Raw genomic sequence first — 16,012 nt, 5'->3', positions numbered from 1 at the left:
CTACTCAGTGGATAAAGGCACCAGCTTTCAAGCCTAATGACGTGAGTTTGATCCCCTGAGCCCACATGTGGGGGAGAAAACTGACTCTCACAGGTTGTTCTCTGACCTCTACACATGCACTGTGGCATGCTGCATTCATTCTTGCATGCATGCACATAACATATAAAAAAATAAGTAAATGTTAAAAATAAATGCCTAAAATCATTAGTCATTATTGGAGTGGTTGCATACATGCCTGTATTACTTTCTTTAAAATGCATTATTCATTTAGTATAGCTGAACAGTGTCTTGCTAGGTTGACAGGAGTAGTCTTGAATGCATGAGCTCAAGCTATCTTCCCACCTCAGCTTCTCAAGTAACTGAAACTTCAGGAATATACCACCACATCCATCTTAAATATGTTTCAAAAATGATTCTAGGCATAAACTTTTTATTGAGATTATATTTATTAGTGAGTTAAGAATTTTTGTTTTGCTTTATTCCCAGCATTTGAGAGGGAGAGACAGGTGGATTTCTGAGTTCAAGGCTAGCCTGGTATACAGAGCAAGCTCCAGGATGGCCAGGGTTACACAGAGAAACTCTGTCTTTAAAAAAACACTCCAAAAGTTTTTTTCTTTTACAATTACTGTATCTACAGATGAGTTGGCTCAGTGCATATATTTTATTTTTATAGGTGTAAGCCCTGAGAAATGTTGCTGACATAAACATGTAGGTGGGAATGAAAAGCATTTTATTACAGCAGTAACACTCAATTTGAATTCCTTCTGAAGCATATGCCAAAATTACATCATGATCTGTCATCAAAAATTATTTTTAATGATCTGTCAACTGACATCTCAGTTAGGTATTCAATTTTGTGGGAGGTAAAAAATTGGAAAATATTTGACTAACAGGCAATACTACTATTTAGTCTTTTTTCTGGACCATATTCTGTTTTTGTGTGTTTTTTTTGTTTTGTTTTTGTTTTTGTTTGTTTGTTTTTTTTTTTAACTTTCCTAGGTGTTGTCTAATAAATGTGAGGTATTCTTTCCATCTTTTCAAGAGAAACCTCTGCCTATACCTGACATTTGAAATACGCTGACAATATATTCTGTTTATCTTTCTAAAAGCAATTTCTTTCAGACAGGTTCTTGCTATGTAGTCCCAGCCCCTGGAACCCACTCTATAAATCAGGCTAGTCTTGAACTTAGATCCACCTGCTGTTTTTCTTCTAAGCTCTTGGCTCCTGAACACCACCAGACCTGGCTTGTTTTTGTTTGTTTGAGGCTTGTAACCTAAAATTTGCTATGTAACTAAGGCTGGCCTTGAACTCCTGATCCTCCTGTCTGTCTCCCTTACAGGTATATATCAACATGCCAGCAACTTTACCCCTTTAAAGGCAGGATTTAATTCACCCTTAGTCAAGATACAATGAAATCTGGTTTGGGTCTTTTTTTAAGTGCTTGTTGAGATAATTCATGTACCACAAGTCTCAGCTATTCATAAGTTATAGTTATATGTGGTTTTTATATTTTCATAGAATTATGTACCTGCCCCTACAGCCTAAGCCTAAAATATATTTCCATTATTTTCCAAAATGTAATTGAGTTTTATCAGAATTTATTCCGTGTTTTTCTTCTCAGTTCTTTCACTAAGCATATTTGCCAAAATCATCTAAGTTATAGTGTGTGTGTGTGTGTGTGTGTGTTTTAATGGGGATCGATCTCATGGCCTCACCAGTGCTAAGTGAAGACTGTACCACTGAGCTGTATGTGCTGCAACCTTCATTTCACATAAAAACCTTCATAAAAATGATTTGGGGGTGGTGAATAATACTTACTTGTATAGATGTCCCAAATTGTCTCTTTTCCACTTATTTTTTGACAGGCAGTGCTAGGTATCTGGTGATCCCTAACATCTTATTTTCTAACAGGCAATGTAGGATTTGTTATAAGCAATAAACTGCAGGTCTGTTTACTTTTCATCATAACAAACTGTGTGAATGCTGCTCTTCATTAGTGGTCTTCAGACCTTTTATGGTAGAATGATTTGTTTGTTTCAGTTTTATTTGGATTTGTGGTCTACAAGTTTATGTTTAAATCTCATATCATTTTATTCTTTTTAGTAAAGATTTATTTGACCAATTTAAGTAGTAAATAGTTCTGTTTTTCCAATTATGTCACAAACCAAGCAAAATTTCAGCTTATGTTCCAGATGTTCTTAATAAGAGCTTTACTGGGTATGTCCCCATCATCCAGCTCACATTCCTAACATGTCACCAGTGGTTCATGGTGCTCTACGCTGTACACCACTCTGCCCATTATCCTCTCCTTACCCGGGCAGCCCCAGGCAACTACTAGTCCACTTTCTGTGCATAGGTTTGCCTGGACTGGTGTCTCATAAAGTTCATTCTATGTGAATATGATCTTTTATTTTAAAAAGGTTTTTAGCCGGGCGTGGTGGCACACGCCTTTAATCCCAGCACTCGGGAGGCAGAGGCAGGCGGATCACTGAGTTCGTTTTCGCAAAACGAAAAAAAAAATAATAATAAAAATAAAAAGGTTCTTTTTATTTGTTTGTTTTTTTGAGACAGGGTTTCTCTGTGTAGTCCAGACTGTCCTGGACTCACTTTGTAGGTCAGGGTGACCTTGAACTCAAAGAGATTGCCTGCCTCTGCCTCCAAGTGCTAGGATTAAAGAATTTGTACGTGTCTTTACACCCTAAGTCTAAAATATACTTCCATTTTCCAAAATGGAATTGAATTTTATTAGAACGAATTTCGTATTTTTCTTCTCTCAGTTCTTTCGTTAAGCATATTTGCAAAAATCATCTAAGTTATAACATGTCTGTCTGTCTGTCTGTCTGTCTTGTCTGTCTGTGTTTACCAGGGTAAGCATGTGGAAGTCAGGGAGCAATTCATTGGAGTTGATTCTCTCCTTCCACATGTAGATCCTGGGATCATACTTGGATCATCAGACTTGGCAGCAAGTGCTTTTCCTCCAAGCCATCTCACTGTCCCCTTGACTACTTTTTAGCAAAATATTTTCAAGATTTGATGCTGGGGGAAAAAATTGTGTAGTTTTAGTGCCTTTAGCTATTCACCTAGTATTAGGATCACTTCCATTTTGTTGGTTGTTATAAATAATGCTCTTGAAGGTATATAAAAGTGGGTTCTCTTTGGTGTATTGCTAGCAGTTGGGTTATCAAGTCATGATAGCTCTGCTTTGCCTTTTAAAGGTTTATTTACTTTTACTTATGGTGCATATGTGTGTGCCAGCCTGTATGTTTGTGCATTTCTCCTTCACAAGCATTCAGGTGCTTGTGAAGTGAGAATAGGGGCTGGAGCCCCTAGAACAAGAGTTGTAAGCCACCTGGTGTGGATGCTGGGCACCAAATTCAGGACTAGTGCTGCTAGAGCTTACATGCTCTGAACCCTCTGAGCCATTTCTCCAGCCCTTGCCTCACCCTTGAAAGAACTATCAGGGTGTCATCCAAAAAGGCTGCACTGTTTTACATTCCCAACACCCACCTATGAGGGTTCTGACTCCTCCATGTTCATCCCAATGTTTGTTTTTGATCCAAAGCATTTGTTGTTGTTTTAAATGAATGAAACACTGTTTTGAAAGTAACGTCTGGTTTAAAATGGGAAGTGGGTAGACATAAAGCCATTCATTCCTACACAAAGTTGCTCTAGCATTTCTATCAGTAAGAAGCCCACATCAGCTCACATAATTCCAGAAAGTCCTTCATCATTTATACTGCTAGGCATCTTTTTGGACAGGGTCTCACTAGTTAGCCCTGTCTAGCTCTGAAGTCCATATCCTCTTGTCTAGTGGTAAATGCTTATTAAATAGTAGTATCACAAGACTCAGAGTCCTGCATCCTGTGGCAGCTTCGGGGGTCAGCCCTTTTGAGCCCTTTCCACTACATTGCTGACTTTACATCTGAAATTAGAACCCCCAAGGCTGGAGTTCTTTGTTCCCAATGATACTCTTTACTCTTAACAAAAATAGGTAAAACAGATAAGCACAGGCCACCCTCCAAAGGCTTCTGATGCTTTGACGAAATTTTTATACCCATGCCATAGTTTACTTTGTTTTGTTTGATGTCCTGGACCAATGTGAATAGGTGGAAGATGAGGTTTCATTGTTGGTATGTAGAAAGTAGAAAGAGGCTTAATGAAGTGAAAAATAGGAAAGAAGTAGCCAGTAAGATGTCTGGAGTGCAAGACCATTCTCATGTCTGTTTTAGGGAAAGTAGACATGAAAACTGAGGCTTTAGATTCCCTTAGTGTAGTGGTTCACAGTCTTCCTCATGCTGCAATTATTTATTTATTTATTTATTTTCCAAGACAGGGTTTCTCTTGTAGTCCTGGCTATCCTAGGTTTGCTTGGTAGACCAGGCTGGCCTCAAACTCAAAGAAATCCGCCTGCCTCCCAAATGCTGAGATTAAAGGCGTGCACCACCACACCTGCCTATGCTGCGACTTTCTAATACAGTTCTTCATGTTGTGGTGACTCCCAACCATAAAATTATTTTCATTGCTACTTCTTAACTGTAGTTTTGCTTTTATGGATCATGATATAAATATCTTTTTTTTCCTAATGTCTTAGGTAACCTGTGTAAAAGGTGGTTAAACCCCAAAGGTTGCAATCCACAGGTTGAAAACCGCTGCCCTAAAAGCATCTGAACTCATGTGTTCTTAGAAGGTCTCGGTGAAGCCCTAGGGCATGCATACTCCAGTTATAGACCACTGTCTAAGCACATGAATAGGGAACAGCCTATGCTGAGGGAGCAGTTGAGAAAAGGAGAAAAGACATACAGATATTTGAAGGTGTTTCTCATTTAAGGAGTAGACAAAGGAAAAAAAGGAGATGGGGAAGTCACATGTAGGGGGAAGCCCCACCAACATGTAAAGTTGTGAGAGGGAACAGAGCTGTTAGCCAGCAGCATGGAGTAGGAGCATCAGAGAGAGAGTTTTTTTTTTTTAATTTATTCAATTCACACCACTATCATAAACCTCTCCCCTCTCCCAGTCCCACCCTCCTCCTCCCTTCCTCCCTCCCTTCTTAGAAAAAGGGAACATATCTCCCCCCCCCCCCCCCCCCCGCCCCCCTCAACCTGCCTGAGGCACTTCAGGACCAAGCACATCCTCTTCTACTGAAGCCAAACAAGGCAGCCCAGCTAGGGGCAAATGACCCACAGCAGGCAACAGAGCCCATGTCAGAGACAGCCCCATTCTAATTGCTAGGGGACCCTCATGAAGAACAAGCTGCTCATCATATGTGTAGGGGACCTAGGTCCAATCTATGCATATTCTTTGATTGGTGGCTCAGTCTCTGAGAGCCCCCATGGTCCTTGGTTACTTGACTCTGTGGTCTTCTTGCAGAGTTCTTGTCCCCTCTGGGTCCCTCTATCCTTGTCTCAACTCTTCCCCAGACTCCCCAAGCTCCACCTAATGTTTGACTGTGGTGGGTTTCTGCACCTGTTTTGATCCACTGCTGGGTGGAGCTCTCAGAGGACAGTTATGCTAGTCTCTGTAAGCATAGCAGAGTATCGGTAATAGTATCAGGGGTGGCTCTTTCCATTAGCGAAGGTCTTAAGTTGGGCCAGTCATTGTTTGGCCCTTCCTTCAATCTCTGCTCCATCTTTATCCCTGCACGCCTTGAAGGCAGGGTAAAGTTTGAATTGAAGGTTTTGTGGATGGGTTGGTGTCCCCCTCCCTCCACTGGAAGTCCTGTCTCACTATAGGAGGTAGTCACTGTAGGCTCCATATCCCCAGCTGCTAGGAGTCTCAGCTAGAATCACCCCCAGATCCTCCCCCAGTAACCTACCCTGTCTCAGGTTTCTAGCTTCTCCCAGAGATGCCCCTCCCCATTGGTTTCCCTTCTCTCTCCCAGCCTTTTCACCCTCCACCCCTGCTCTCCCCGCACCTGATCCCCACCCTCATCCCCCTTCCCACCCCCTCTCCCACCCAGTTCTCTCTCCTTATCCACTTCCAATGTCTGTTTTCCCCTTCTGAGTGAGATTCAGTCATCCTCCATTGGGCCCTCCTTGTTACTTAGCTTCTTTAGATCTGTGGATTGTAGACTGATTATCTACTTATAAGTGAGTATGTGCCATGAGTGTCTCTCTGTGTCTAGGTTACCTCCTTCAGGATAATCTTTTTTAGTTCCATCCATTTGCCTGCAAACTTCATGATTTCCTTGTTTTTAATAGCTGAGTAGTATTCCATTGTATAAATGTACCACAGTTTCTTATCCATTCTTTGGTTGAGGGACATCTGGGTTGTTTCCAGTTTCTGCTACTATGAATAAAGTCACTATGAACATAATTGAGCAAATGTCCTTGTATGGTGGGACATCTTTTGGGTATATGCCCAGGAGTGGTATAGCTGAGTCTTGAGGTAGAATTCCCAATTTATGAGAACATGCCAGACTGATTTCCAAAGTGGTTGTAAAAGTTTGCACTCCCACCAGCAATGGAGGAGTGTTCCCTTTTCTCCACATCCTCACCAGCATCTGCTGTTACTTGAGTTTTTGATCTTAGCCATTCTGACAGGTTAAGATGGAATCTTGCATTTCCGTGATGACTAACAGACGTTGGGCATTTCTTTAAGTGCTTCTCGGCCATTCCAGATTCCTCTGCTGAGAATTCTCTGCTTAGTTCTGTACCCCTCTTTTTTATTTTGTTTTTTGTTTTTCAAGACAGAGTTTCTCTGTGTAGTTCTGGACTTGCTTTATAGACCAAATTGGCCTTGAACTCACAGTGATCCACCTGCCTCTGCCTCCCAAGTGCTGGAATTAGACTCATGTGCCACCATTCATGGCTTATACCTCACTTTTTAATTGAGTTATTTGGGTTGTTGGGTGTCTAATTTCTTGACTTCTTTATAACTTTTAGATATTAGCCCCTGTCTGATGTAGGGTTGGTGAAGATCTTTTCCCAATCTGTAGGCTGCCATTTTGTTTTATTGACAATGTTCTTTGTCTTCATGGCAAGCACCTTTACTCACTTTTTTTTTTTTTTCCTCCTCCCTGAGACAGGGTTTCTCTGTGTAGCCTTGGCTGTCCTGGACTCACTTTGTAGACCAGGCTGGCCTCAAACTCACAGCAATCCGCCTGCCTCTATCTCCCGAGTGCTGGGATTATAGGCCTGTGCCCCTGTGCCTATCACAAGACGTTTTTGTTATACAGGTCTTTCACTAGCTTGGTTAGACTTACACCAAGATATTTTCTATTATTTGTGTCTATTGTAAAGGCTATTGTTTCCGTAACTTCTTTCTCAGCCCATTTATCCTTTGTGTAAAAGAGGGCTACTGGGTTTTTTGGAGTTAATTTTATATCCAGCCACTTTACTGAAGGTGTTTATTAGCTATAGGAATTCTCTGGTAGCATTTTGGGGAGTCAGTTATGTATACCATCATGTCATCTGCAAATAGGGATATTTTGACTTCTTTCCAATTTGTATCCCCTTGATCTCCTTTAGTTGTCTTATTGATCTAGCTAGCATTTCAGGTACTATGTTGAATAAGATACGGAGAGAGTGGACAGCCTTGTCATATCCCTGATTTTGGTGGCATTGCTTTAAGTTTCAGAGAGAGAAATCTTGAAGACTACCAGTGCACACACATGCTCTGATCACTGCTGCTTGCTGCATAAGCCATCTGGCTTGGGTTTGGAATACAAGACCTCGAGGCAATGGTGGTTCTTCCCCATCTTTGTTCCCCTGTGTATAAGCAACCTTCCCACCTGAGGCTAATAACTATCTACTGTGTTGACTCAGGGACAGATGCATCTAAGCGCTACATGAACTTGTTCCAAGGTATTCTCAAGGACTGGACAGAGGTGACACCTGGACCACAGCAGATATTTTGTAGGATGGTAGTGACAGAGAAAGAAAAGTAATAAACATTTAAAATGTGATATGTGAATAGTTGGTTGAGGATAGAACCGAATCTTCTAAGAAACCTGCCTTGGGAGGGAAAGAGGTAAAGGCAGGAGAATCTTTTAGTGCCCTTGGAATTGTCCTACAAGACGAGTCTAGAAATACAGGTCAGACGATAATACAGAGAATGAACTAAGGCACCATGAAGGAGTAAATGGGTGCCAAGAGCAATCCCCTAGAGAAAGAGGTCTATGGGTGTCAGTCTCCACGTTCCCTTTATAGCATAGAACAAAAGAAAAGTGGCCATGCGCTATTTCATGCATGTGCTATGTGTATACTGCTCCCCTTTATCTTTAAATATTTAAGTTACAGTTGTTTATTGTATCTTTTAAGACTTTAGCCATCTCTGCTTTAAGACGACAACAACAACTGTGTGTGTGTCTCTGTGTCTGTGTATGTGCATAAGCCAGAGGTCAGCATCTGGTGTCTTTCTCTCCACCATAATTGAGACAGGATGTCTTGATGAACTTGGAGCTTACCAATTAGGCTAGACTAATTACCTGCTGTCCAGGTGAGTCTCTCAGGCCCTCCTGTGTTCACCTGCCAGTGGCAAGGCTCCTGGAGCATGCTGCTGTGCAGAGCGTATTGCATGGGTGCTGGGGATTCAAATTCAGTTCCTCATGATTGTACAGTAAGCACTTTACCCACCGAGCCATCTGCCTGCACCCCACCTCTGGCTTCAGTCTACATCACCTTTGAGACTCTGCTCCTGATTTGCCTTTTTTTTTTTTTTTTTCAATCTACAGTCCGAATCTCCATCATCTAGTCTGTAGACATCCTTCTTTATAACCACTTTCTTTTTATCTTTAATTCTTTATCTAATGTGCATTTCACTGTTTTATTATATCACTTGCCAGGGATAATGGTCAATGTAAGACCATTAATGAGGTTTACATGGTGGGGGAAAAAAATCAGTATTTAATGTTTGAAAATGCTGCCTTCATTTCAGCTGCTGTAATAGCATCATAGACTGGATAACTCAGACAACAGAATCTATTTCTTGTGGTTCTGGATTCTGAGATAAAAAGTTCAAAGTTCCAGCTCATCCTTTGCCTGGTGGAGTCCCCCTCCCTGTTTTGTACATGGGAGTATTCCCACTGGAGCCATATATACCAAGGAGGGGAGGGTCTGCAGGGTCTCTGTTTGGGTGTGTTTTTTCCCTTTAAGATTTGTTTTACAGGCCTGGCATGGTGGCACACACCTTTAATCCCAGCACTCAAGGCAGAGGCAGGTGGATCTCTGTGAGTTCCAGGACAGCCAAGGCTACACAAAGAAACCTTGTTTCAAAAAACAAAAACAAACAAAAAGATTCACTTTACTATGTCTATGTATATGTGGGTACCCATGGAGGCCAGAAGAGGATGTTTAATCTCTTGGAACTAGAGTTACAGAGGTTTCTGAGATGTCTAATGTGGGTGTTGGAATCCAAATTCCAGTCCTCTGACAGAGCTCTTTAACAGCTGACCTATCTCTTCAATTCCTCTGTTTTTATAAGGACCCCAATCTCCTTGGTAACTCTACCCTCCCCACCTAGTTCCTCCTAGAGACCCCACCTCCTAATGCCAGCACTGAGGGCGGGGGGAGAATTTTAGGTGAAAAACATTCAGTTGATGATAGTGGGTGCAACTGTATTTTCTCACAATAGTTAAATTTTATGTTTTGATCTTCTTTTAGGTTTAGCATGAGTTTTAATAGACACAATCTGAAATACTACGTATTACCAAAGAAACCCAAAAAAGTGGCATTTGATTGCCTAGAATGGATCCGAAAACATCATCCATGTAAGTATAGTTGTATAATTAATTATATCTAAAGATAATAGACTAAAATAAAGTTTTATATATATAAAATAAAACTTTATTTTAATCTATTATATATATTGTATTACAATAGAATATATGAAATTATATGTCTTTTTTGCGTGATGATAGATAGCACCAGCTTGCTATTTGTAGGGAATATTATAATTTTGAAATCTCATTTGGTTAGATAACAATAAACCCTAACAAAAAATTATTCAATATACTTCCTACACATCTACATTATAATTCCTGGTTTCAGTGTCTTTTTCTCTGGCATCTGTCAGTATATGAATAAAACAGTCCTTTGTTTTAGTGCCTTCTCCCAGGTGTTGTGTTATGTTAACTAAAATGAGTTTCTGACATTCCTAACATTTTTAATGTAACCCATTTTCAACATCTTGATCATTTTCCCATGGCTTTTGTAAACTTTGTATAACTTAGTTGTTATAGTATATTTATTTCATAATCCTCTATCTTAATTATCCCCACATGTTTTCTATTGAGCTTCTTTTATACCAAAATTTTTGGCATAAATCCTTGTACTATTTTCTTTCCTAAGTTAGTTTCCTAGAGGGAAATTGAGTCAAAGGATATTTACTAGATTCTTGATAATTTTTATTATATCTTCTACAAAGTTGCATCAAGGTATCTCCCACTATTGGGTTTTGTGAGACAGCCCAGGATTAGTCCAGGTTGCCCTCACAGGAACAGGGTTACAAGTCCAGCCTTGTTTTCTGTGTTCATGAATTCCTTGCTTAAACTGTCTTACATAATCATCCTGTATCAGAAGAATGCTACAAAGATGTATTTATAGGGCATGTGTTTCTAAGAACACACCATAAATGTGTTGTTATTTAAGTGGAAAGTCCTGGTTCCGCAATACTCTTTGGGCTTCTTGACAGATGACTCGGGGATAATTTACTGCCTCTCCAGGCGGGAGTGTGACACAATGGCCGACACCTTACAAAGAGATGGTCTTGCTGCTCTGGCTTACCATGCGGGCCTCAGTGATTCAGCCAGAGATGAGGTGCAGCACAAATGGATCAACCAGGACGGCTGCCAGGTGATGCTTGCAGAAGTCAGCAACACATGCGTATAACACACATCATAGTTTTCTTTTTGGTGGGGGGGAGGCTTGGGGACTTGGAGGGATTGTTTGCTTGTTTGTTTGTTTTGAAACAAGGTCTCTATATAATCTCGACTGTCCTGGAACTTGCCATGTAGACCAGGCTCTCCTCGAACTCACAGAGATCCACCTGCCTCTGCCTCCCAAGTGCTGAGATTAAAGGCATGTGCCACCATGCCTGGCATTGTAATTTTGTTAAGTAAGCCATTATTCAACTATGGCATTAGTTACCTGGTAGTAAAACCATGTTAGATTATTTTTTGCTTTGTTTTGTTGATATTTGAGACAGGGGTTCTCTGTGTAGTCCTGGCTGTCCCAGAACTCCCTCTGTAGACCAGGCTGGCCTTGACCTCGGTGATCTGCCTGCCTCTGCCTCGCAAGTGCGGGGATTATAGGCATGCACCACTACTGCTTGGCTCAGTTTAGATTCTTACACTAAAATAAATTATACAGGGCTGGATACAATTAAGGTAAAGAGTAGTCAAGAAAGACTCCTAGTTGCCGGGCGCCGGGGGCGTGTGCCTTTGAGGCAGAGGCAGGTAGATCACTGTGAGTTCAAGGCCAGCCTGGTCTACAAAGCAAGCCTAGAACTGCCAAGATAACACAGAGAAACCCTGTCTCAAAAAAACTAAAAACAAACTAAGGATTTGCACGTGGGTGAATAAAAAGTAAACAACAACATAAACTGTATCTTTAGCATATAAAGCATAAGTGGTTTTTGTTGTTGTTGTTGTTGTTGTTGTTGTTTTTTGGGGGGGGTGTTAAAAAATATATATATATATATACATACATACATACATACATACATACATACATACATACATACACACACACACACACACACTAGCCAGGTGTGGTATACATACCTTTAATCCAGCTCTATGGAGATAGGAAGAAAGATAATCTTTGTGAGTTTGAGGAGTATCTGGTCTGTATAACAAGTTCCAGGGCAACCAGGACTATATAGAGTTGAGACCCTCTCTCAAACTACACAGAAATAAGGATGTTAGATTAAACAAAGCCACTTCTGGGTGGTGGTGGTGCACACCTTTAATCCCAGCACTTGGGAAGGCAGAAGTGGGCAGATCTCTATGAGTTCGAAGCCAGCTTGGTTTACAAAGAGAGTCCAGGACAACTAGGGCTATTACACAGAGAAACCCTGTCTGGAAGTGGGGGGGAAAATTAAACAAAGCCATTTTCTTCCAGTTATATCAGTGTTCATAATTGATAATTGAGCATGGTAGCTTATGCTGTGATCCTCTCTTGGGAGGCTGAGGCCAGAATCTCATGAGTTTGAAGCCAGCTTGGGCCATATAAGAGCCTGTCATAAATAAAAATAAATAAATAAATAAATAAATAAATAAAAAGAACTTTCAGAAATGATTGGCATCATCTGGCTTCTTGATAACCTGTACCATGTGCCTCAGAGCCATGTACTCACCTAACACTGATAGCTGCAGCTTGCTGCACAGAAGTTTGCAGGTCACTCTGGTACAGCCTTTTGTCCCCTCTCCATTATAAGAGGCCACCGTAAGCTTTCTCTTTCCTAGGACATTCCTTTTAGTCAGGAGCCATAAGTGTAGATAGATGAGTAACCTTGACTGTAAGCCAGGGCATCCTGTACTGATAAATACACTGATCTGCTGACCCTGTGCCTGTGGGTTGTAGTTCCTCCTTTACTCATAATGGCAAAATCATGTCATTAGCGTAGTATGACTACTAGATATTTCTGTCACTCTTGAAATGCTATTCTTGCAATATCAAGTCATTTTTAAGTGCTAAAAATAGACCACTTTATTTGTATAATGTAATTTCGCCTAAACAAAGTATTTTGGCCTTGATCAAATAAGTCCTAGGTTTTCAATTGAAATATTCTCTTGGGGGTGTTATTTTTTTATTTTTAACTGTGTATATGACAGCGGGGGCAAAATGTGCACATGTGAATATAGGTGCTCCTAGTCCAGAAGAGATACTGGATTTCTCCTGGAGCTAGAGTTACAGGCAATTGTAGAGCTGCTTACAAAGCCAAGCTCATTTTATTTTAAATTCTCTATACGTAAATGCAGGTGCCCACAGAAGACAGAAGAGGGCATTGGATCACCTGGGGTGAATAGGCAGTTGTGAGCTGCTCAGCATGGGTGCTGGGAACTAACCCTGAGTTCTCTGCAAGAGCAGTGCACACTCTTAACAACTGAACCTCTCTTCAGGCCTGGAAATTGATAAAAATTTGTCAAGCTTCTAAAGAGTAACTGTTACCTGGCTTCCACTAAATGATTTGTATGGACCAGGAGGATAATCCCTGGTTTTTCTGTTTTATTTTTATAGTGTTGGTTTTGTTTTCTTTTTGTATAAACAATTTAGGCTTTTACCTACAGTTTAAATTTCATAAGCTTTTACTTTGAAATCAGCTATTTATGATTTCAAATAAAATAAGTTACATGTGGTACCAAGTTACATTTGGTACTATGTCAAAGACTGATGAGACACAAGAGCAGATGAGAATGTCATTGTTTCTGGTCATGGGAAGAACTAGCAGCCATTACTTCTGAGGGCTAGATACCACCCTGGGGCCCAAGACATTGCTTCTGCACCTTAACTTGGAAGTCATGGCTATGTAAACAACACCCACCACACGTGCCTATCAGAAACAGGACAAACAACCAGCACACAAAGGGCTGGCTGCAGTTGATTCTGAGTCCTTCAGAGGTAATACCAAAGCACACAGAAAGACCCTGCCACCCTGAGCATCTTGTTACCTTCTTGGATCTGAAGAGAATCACAAGTTACCAATATGAAAATCTCACCTTGGTCATGATAAATATCGATGTGTGCAGTTACCCTAAATTGTTATTTAAGATAACAAATAGTTTTTGGAATTATCTAGTCTTAAAGTGTTCCTTTAAATGCATTATGAGACTAATAAGCTTTCATTTTCATACCAGGTTATATGTGCAACAATAGCGTTTGGAATGGGAATTGACAAACCGGATGTGCGATTTGTGATTCATGCATCTCTACCTAAATCTGTGGAGGGTTACTACCAGGAATCCGGCCGAGCTGGGAGAGATGGGGAAATATCTCACTGTGTGCTTTTCTATGCCTATCATGATGTGACCAGACTGAAGAGACTTATAATGAGTAAGCCAATACCACATGACATTCTGTCACACTTCATCTCATGGGAACAGTCTAACTATGCTGTTGTAGTATTTGGTTCTGTTTTCATTAAATAGTCATAGAAAATAGAGGCATTTAATATTGTAAACTTTGTTTGTCATAAAGGTAGTATATACTTGTTTGGTAAAGTCGAGCGATACATGCACAAAGCAGAGCAATTCCAAACCAGGCAGGCTAAACTTCAGATAGTGGATTCCTTTATACTCTTCCAGACCCAATCTTATGCACCCTTACATATAATACACCATTTCATGGGAAAACAAGAGAAAATAATGAGCTACCATCCAGGTTAATGCAGACTAGGGGAAAGCAGACTGAGGAAGCTGACATAGGAGTTTGCTTGAGCCTAGGAATTGAGTTGAGGCTGAGGCTGGTCCAGGCAACATTGTGAAACGCTGTCTCAGAAGCAAGGGAGAATGGTGAGACCCAGTCTTAGAAGAAAAGGAGGGGCAATAGAGCCAAACACCTCTGCCCCACTCCGGTAGCCCTCTTCTGCTTTATTCTTTTCCATTAGAGGCAGGCAGCATCTTGTGTTTGATATTTACCCTTTCCAAATGCAAGTGTTTTTAAATGTAAATGGGTGGTCTTCAAGATGTCTCAGTGGTTAGATGCTTGCCACCAAGCCTGATAACCTGAGTTCTGTACCCCCAAAAGTTGTCCTCTGGCCTTCATACCTTATGCGGTAGCACATGTATATACATGCATATATTCATATGCATGTGTTCATTTGCACACATAAATAAATAAATGTCATTTAAAAAACAAACAAAATCTAAAGATAATTGTATATAGACTCATTTATATGAGTCTATTATATATTGTGTAATTGTTTCAATTACATAGTGCTACAGAAAATTGCAAACCCCGCTTAATAAATATTTAAGTTTTTATTATCTTTTACTGTTATCTCCATGTAGTGCTAGACAGCCTTGTACAGGTATCTTTCAGCATTTGTACAGTTATGTATATTGGATAAATTTCAACTGTCTTAGGTCAAATGAATCTGTATTTTAGAATTTGATTTTATTATTTGTGCTTTTTTTTTTTTTTTTTTTTTCTTGTTTTAAGTTAAATCTGTTTTGCAATCTGTTCCTATATTTTTGAGACTATGATCTTATTTGTGCTGGCGCAGGTACTGAGCATGGAAAATGGCACTAGCCACAGTAATTCCTGTGAGCTACAAGATTTTGTAACTTGTCCTCAAGATACTTGAGGGAACATTTATTGGAGGAATGACCTGATGCAGTGTGGCCATTGGTACAGATGCTGTTTTACTTCCCATATGTTAGTTTCTTATTGTTTGCTGGTTTGGTGGTGGTGGTGGTGGTTTTCTTTTGAGATATAGTCTCACTTTGTAGCCCAGGTTGGCCTTGAACTCATGATCCCCTGCCTCAGGCTTTTCAGTGCATGGATTACAGCAGTAAACCACCAAGCCAGCTCCATAGGCTGTTTTAAATGCTTTATTACCTATCGGCCCACTTTATCTTTACCACAACTCTGATAAAACTATTACATACCTCATTGAAGAGAAGAAAATGAGGTCTAGAATCAGTGAGCAGCAGATCCCCTAATGCCACCCAAGTTCATTCAGCTGCAAAGCCTGGGCATGATTCTTTCACTGTGCCAAATTGATGCTCAGTTCAAAGCAATGAATTGTTTACATTTGGTTTGCTTTTTGGTGTTTTTAAGCAAAACCTGGACACGCAGTTTCCCATTTATGGTGGCTTGACAGATTTCAGCCTTATGATAGGTTTATACATTCAGTTGAACCATCCTTTAAATTTTTAGTATTAGTGTGGGGAGTCCTGGCGAGGGGTTTGTAATGTTTATTTTATGTGTATGTGTAAATGCCTGAATGTATATGTGAGCCACTGTGTGCCTGGTGCCTGTGGGAATCAGAAGAGGGCATGAGATTCCCTGAAACTAGAGTTATAGCTGAATATGGTCTGCCATGTGAGTGCTGAGACCCAAACCCACATCC

The 16,012-nt window shown here is 40.5% G+C and overlaps 1 protein-coding gene across 2 annotated transcripts in view; it reads left to right on the top strand.

The window, feature by feature from the left end:
• Positions 1 to 16,012, top strand: part of Blm (BLM RecQ like helicase) — an 83,321-nt gene that overhangs the window by 44,212 nt on the left and 23,097 nt on the right. For both annotated transcript variants that reach the window (XM_051148796.1, XM_051148798.1), the window contains 3 exons: positions 9,601 to 9,707; positions 10,631 to 10,791; positions 13,797 to 13,992. In XM_051148796.1, coding sequence (XP_051004753.1) covers positions 9,601 to 9,707; positions 10,631 to 10,791; positions 13,797 to 13,992 — 464 coding nt within the window. The remainder of the gene's footprint in view (positions 1 to 9,600; positions 9,708 to 10,630; positions 10,792 to 13,796; positions 13,993 to 16,012) is intronic.

This window comes from Acomys russatus, chromosome 7 (assembly GCF_903995435.1).
Source record: "Acomys russatus chromosome 7, mAcoRus1.1, whole genome shotgun sequence".
NCBI classification, from domain to species: domain Eukaryota; kingdom Metazoa; phylum Chordata; class Mammalia; order Rodentia; family Muridae; genus Acomys; species Acomys russatus.
This window is presented reverse-complemented; position numbering and strand designations above follow the sequence as displayed.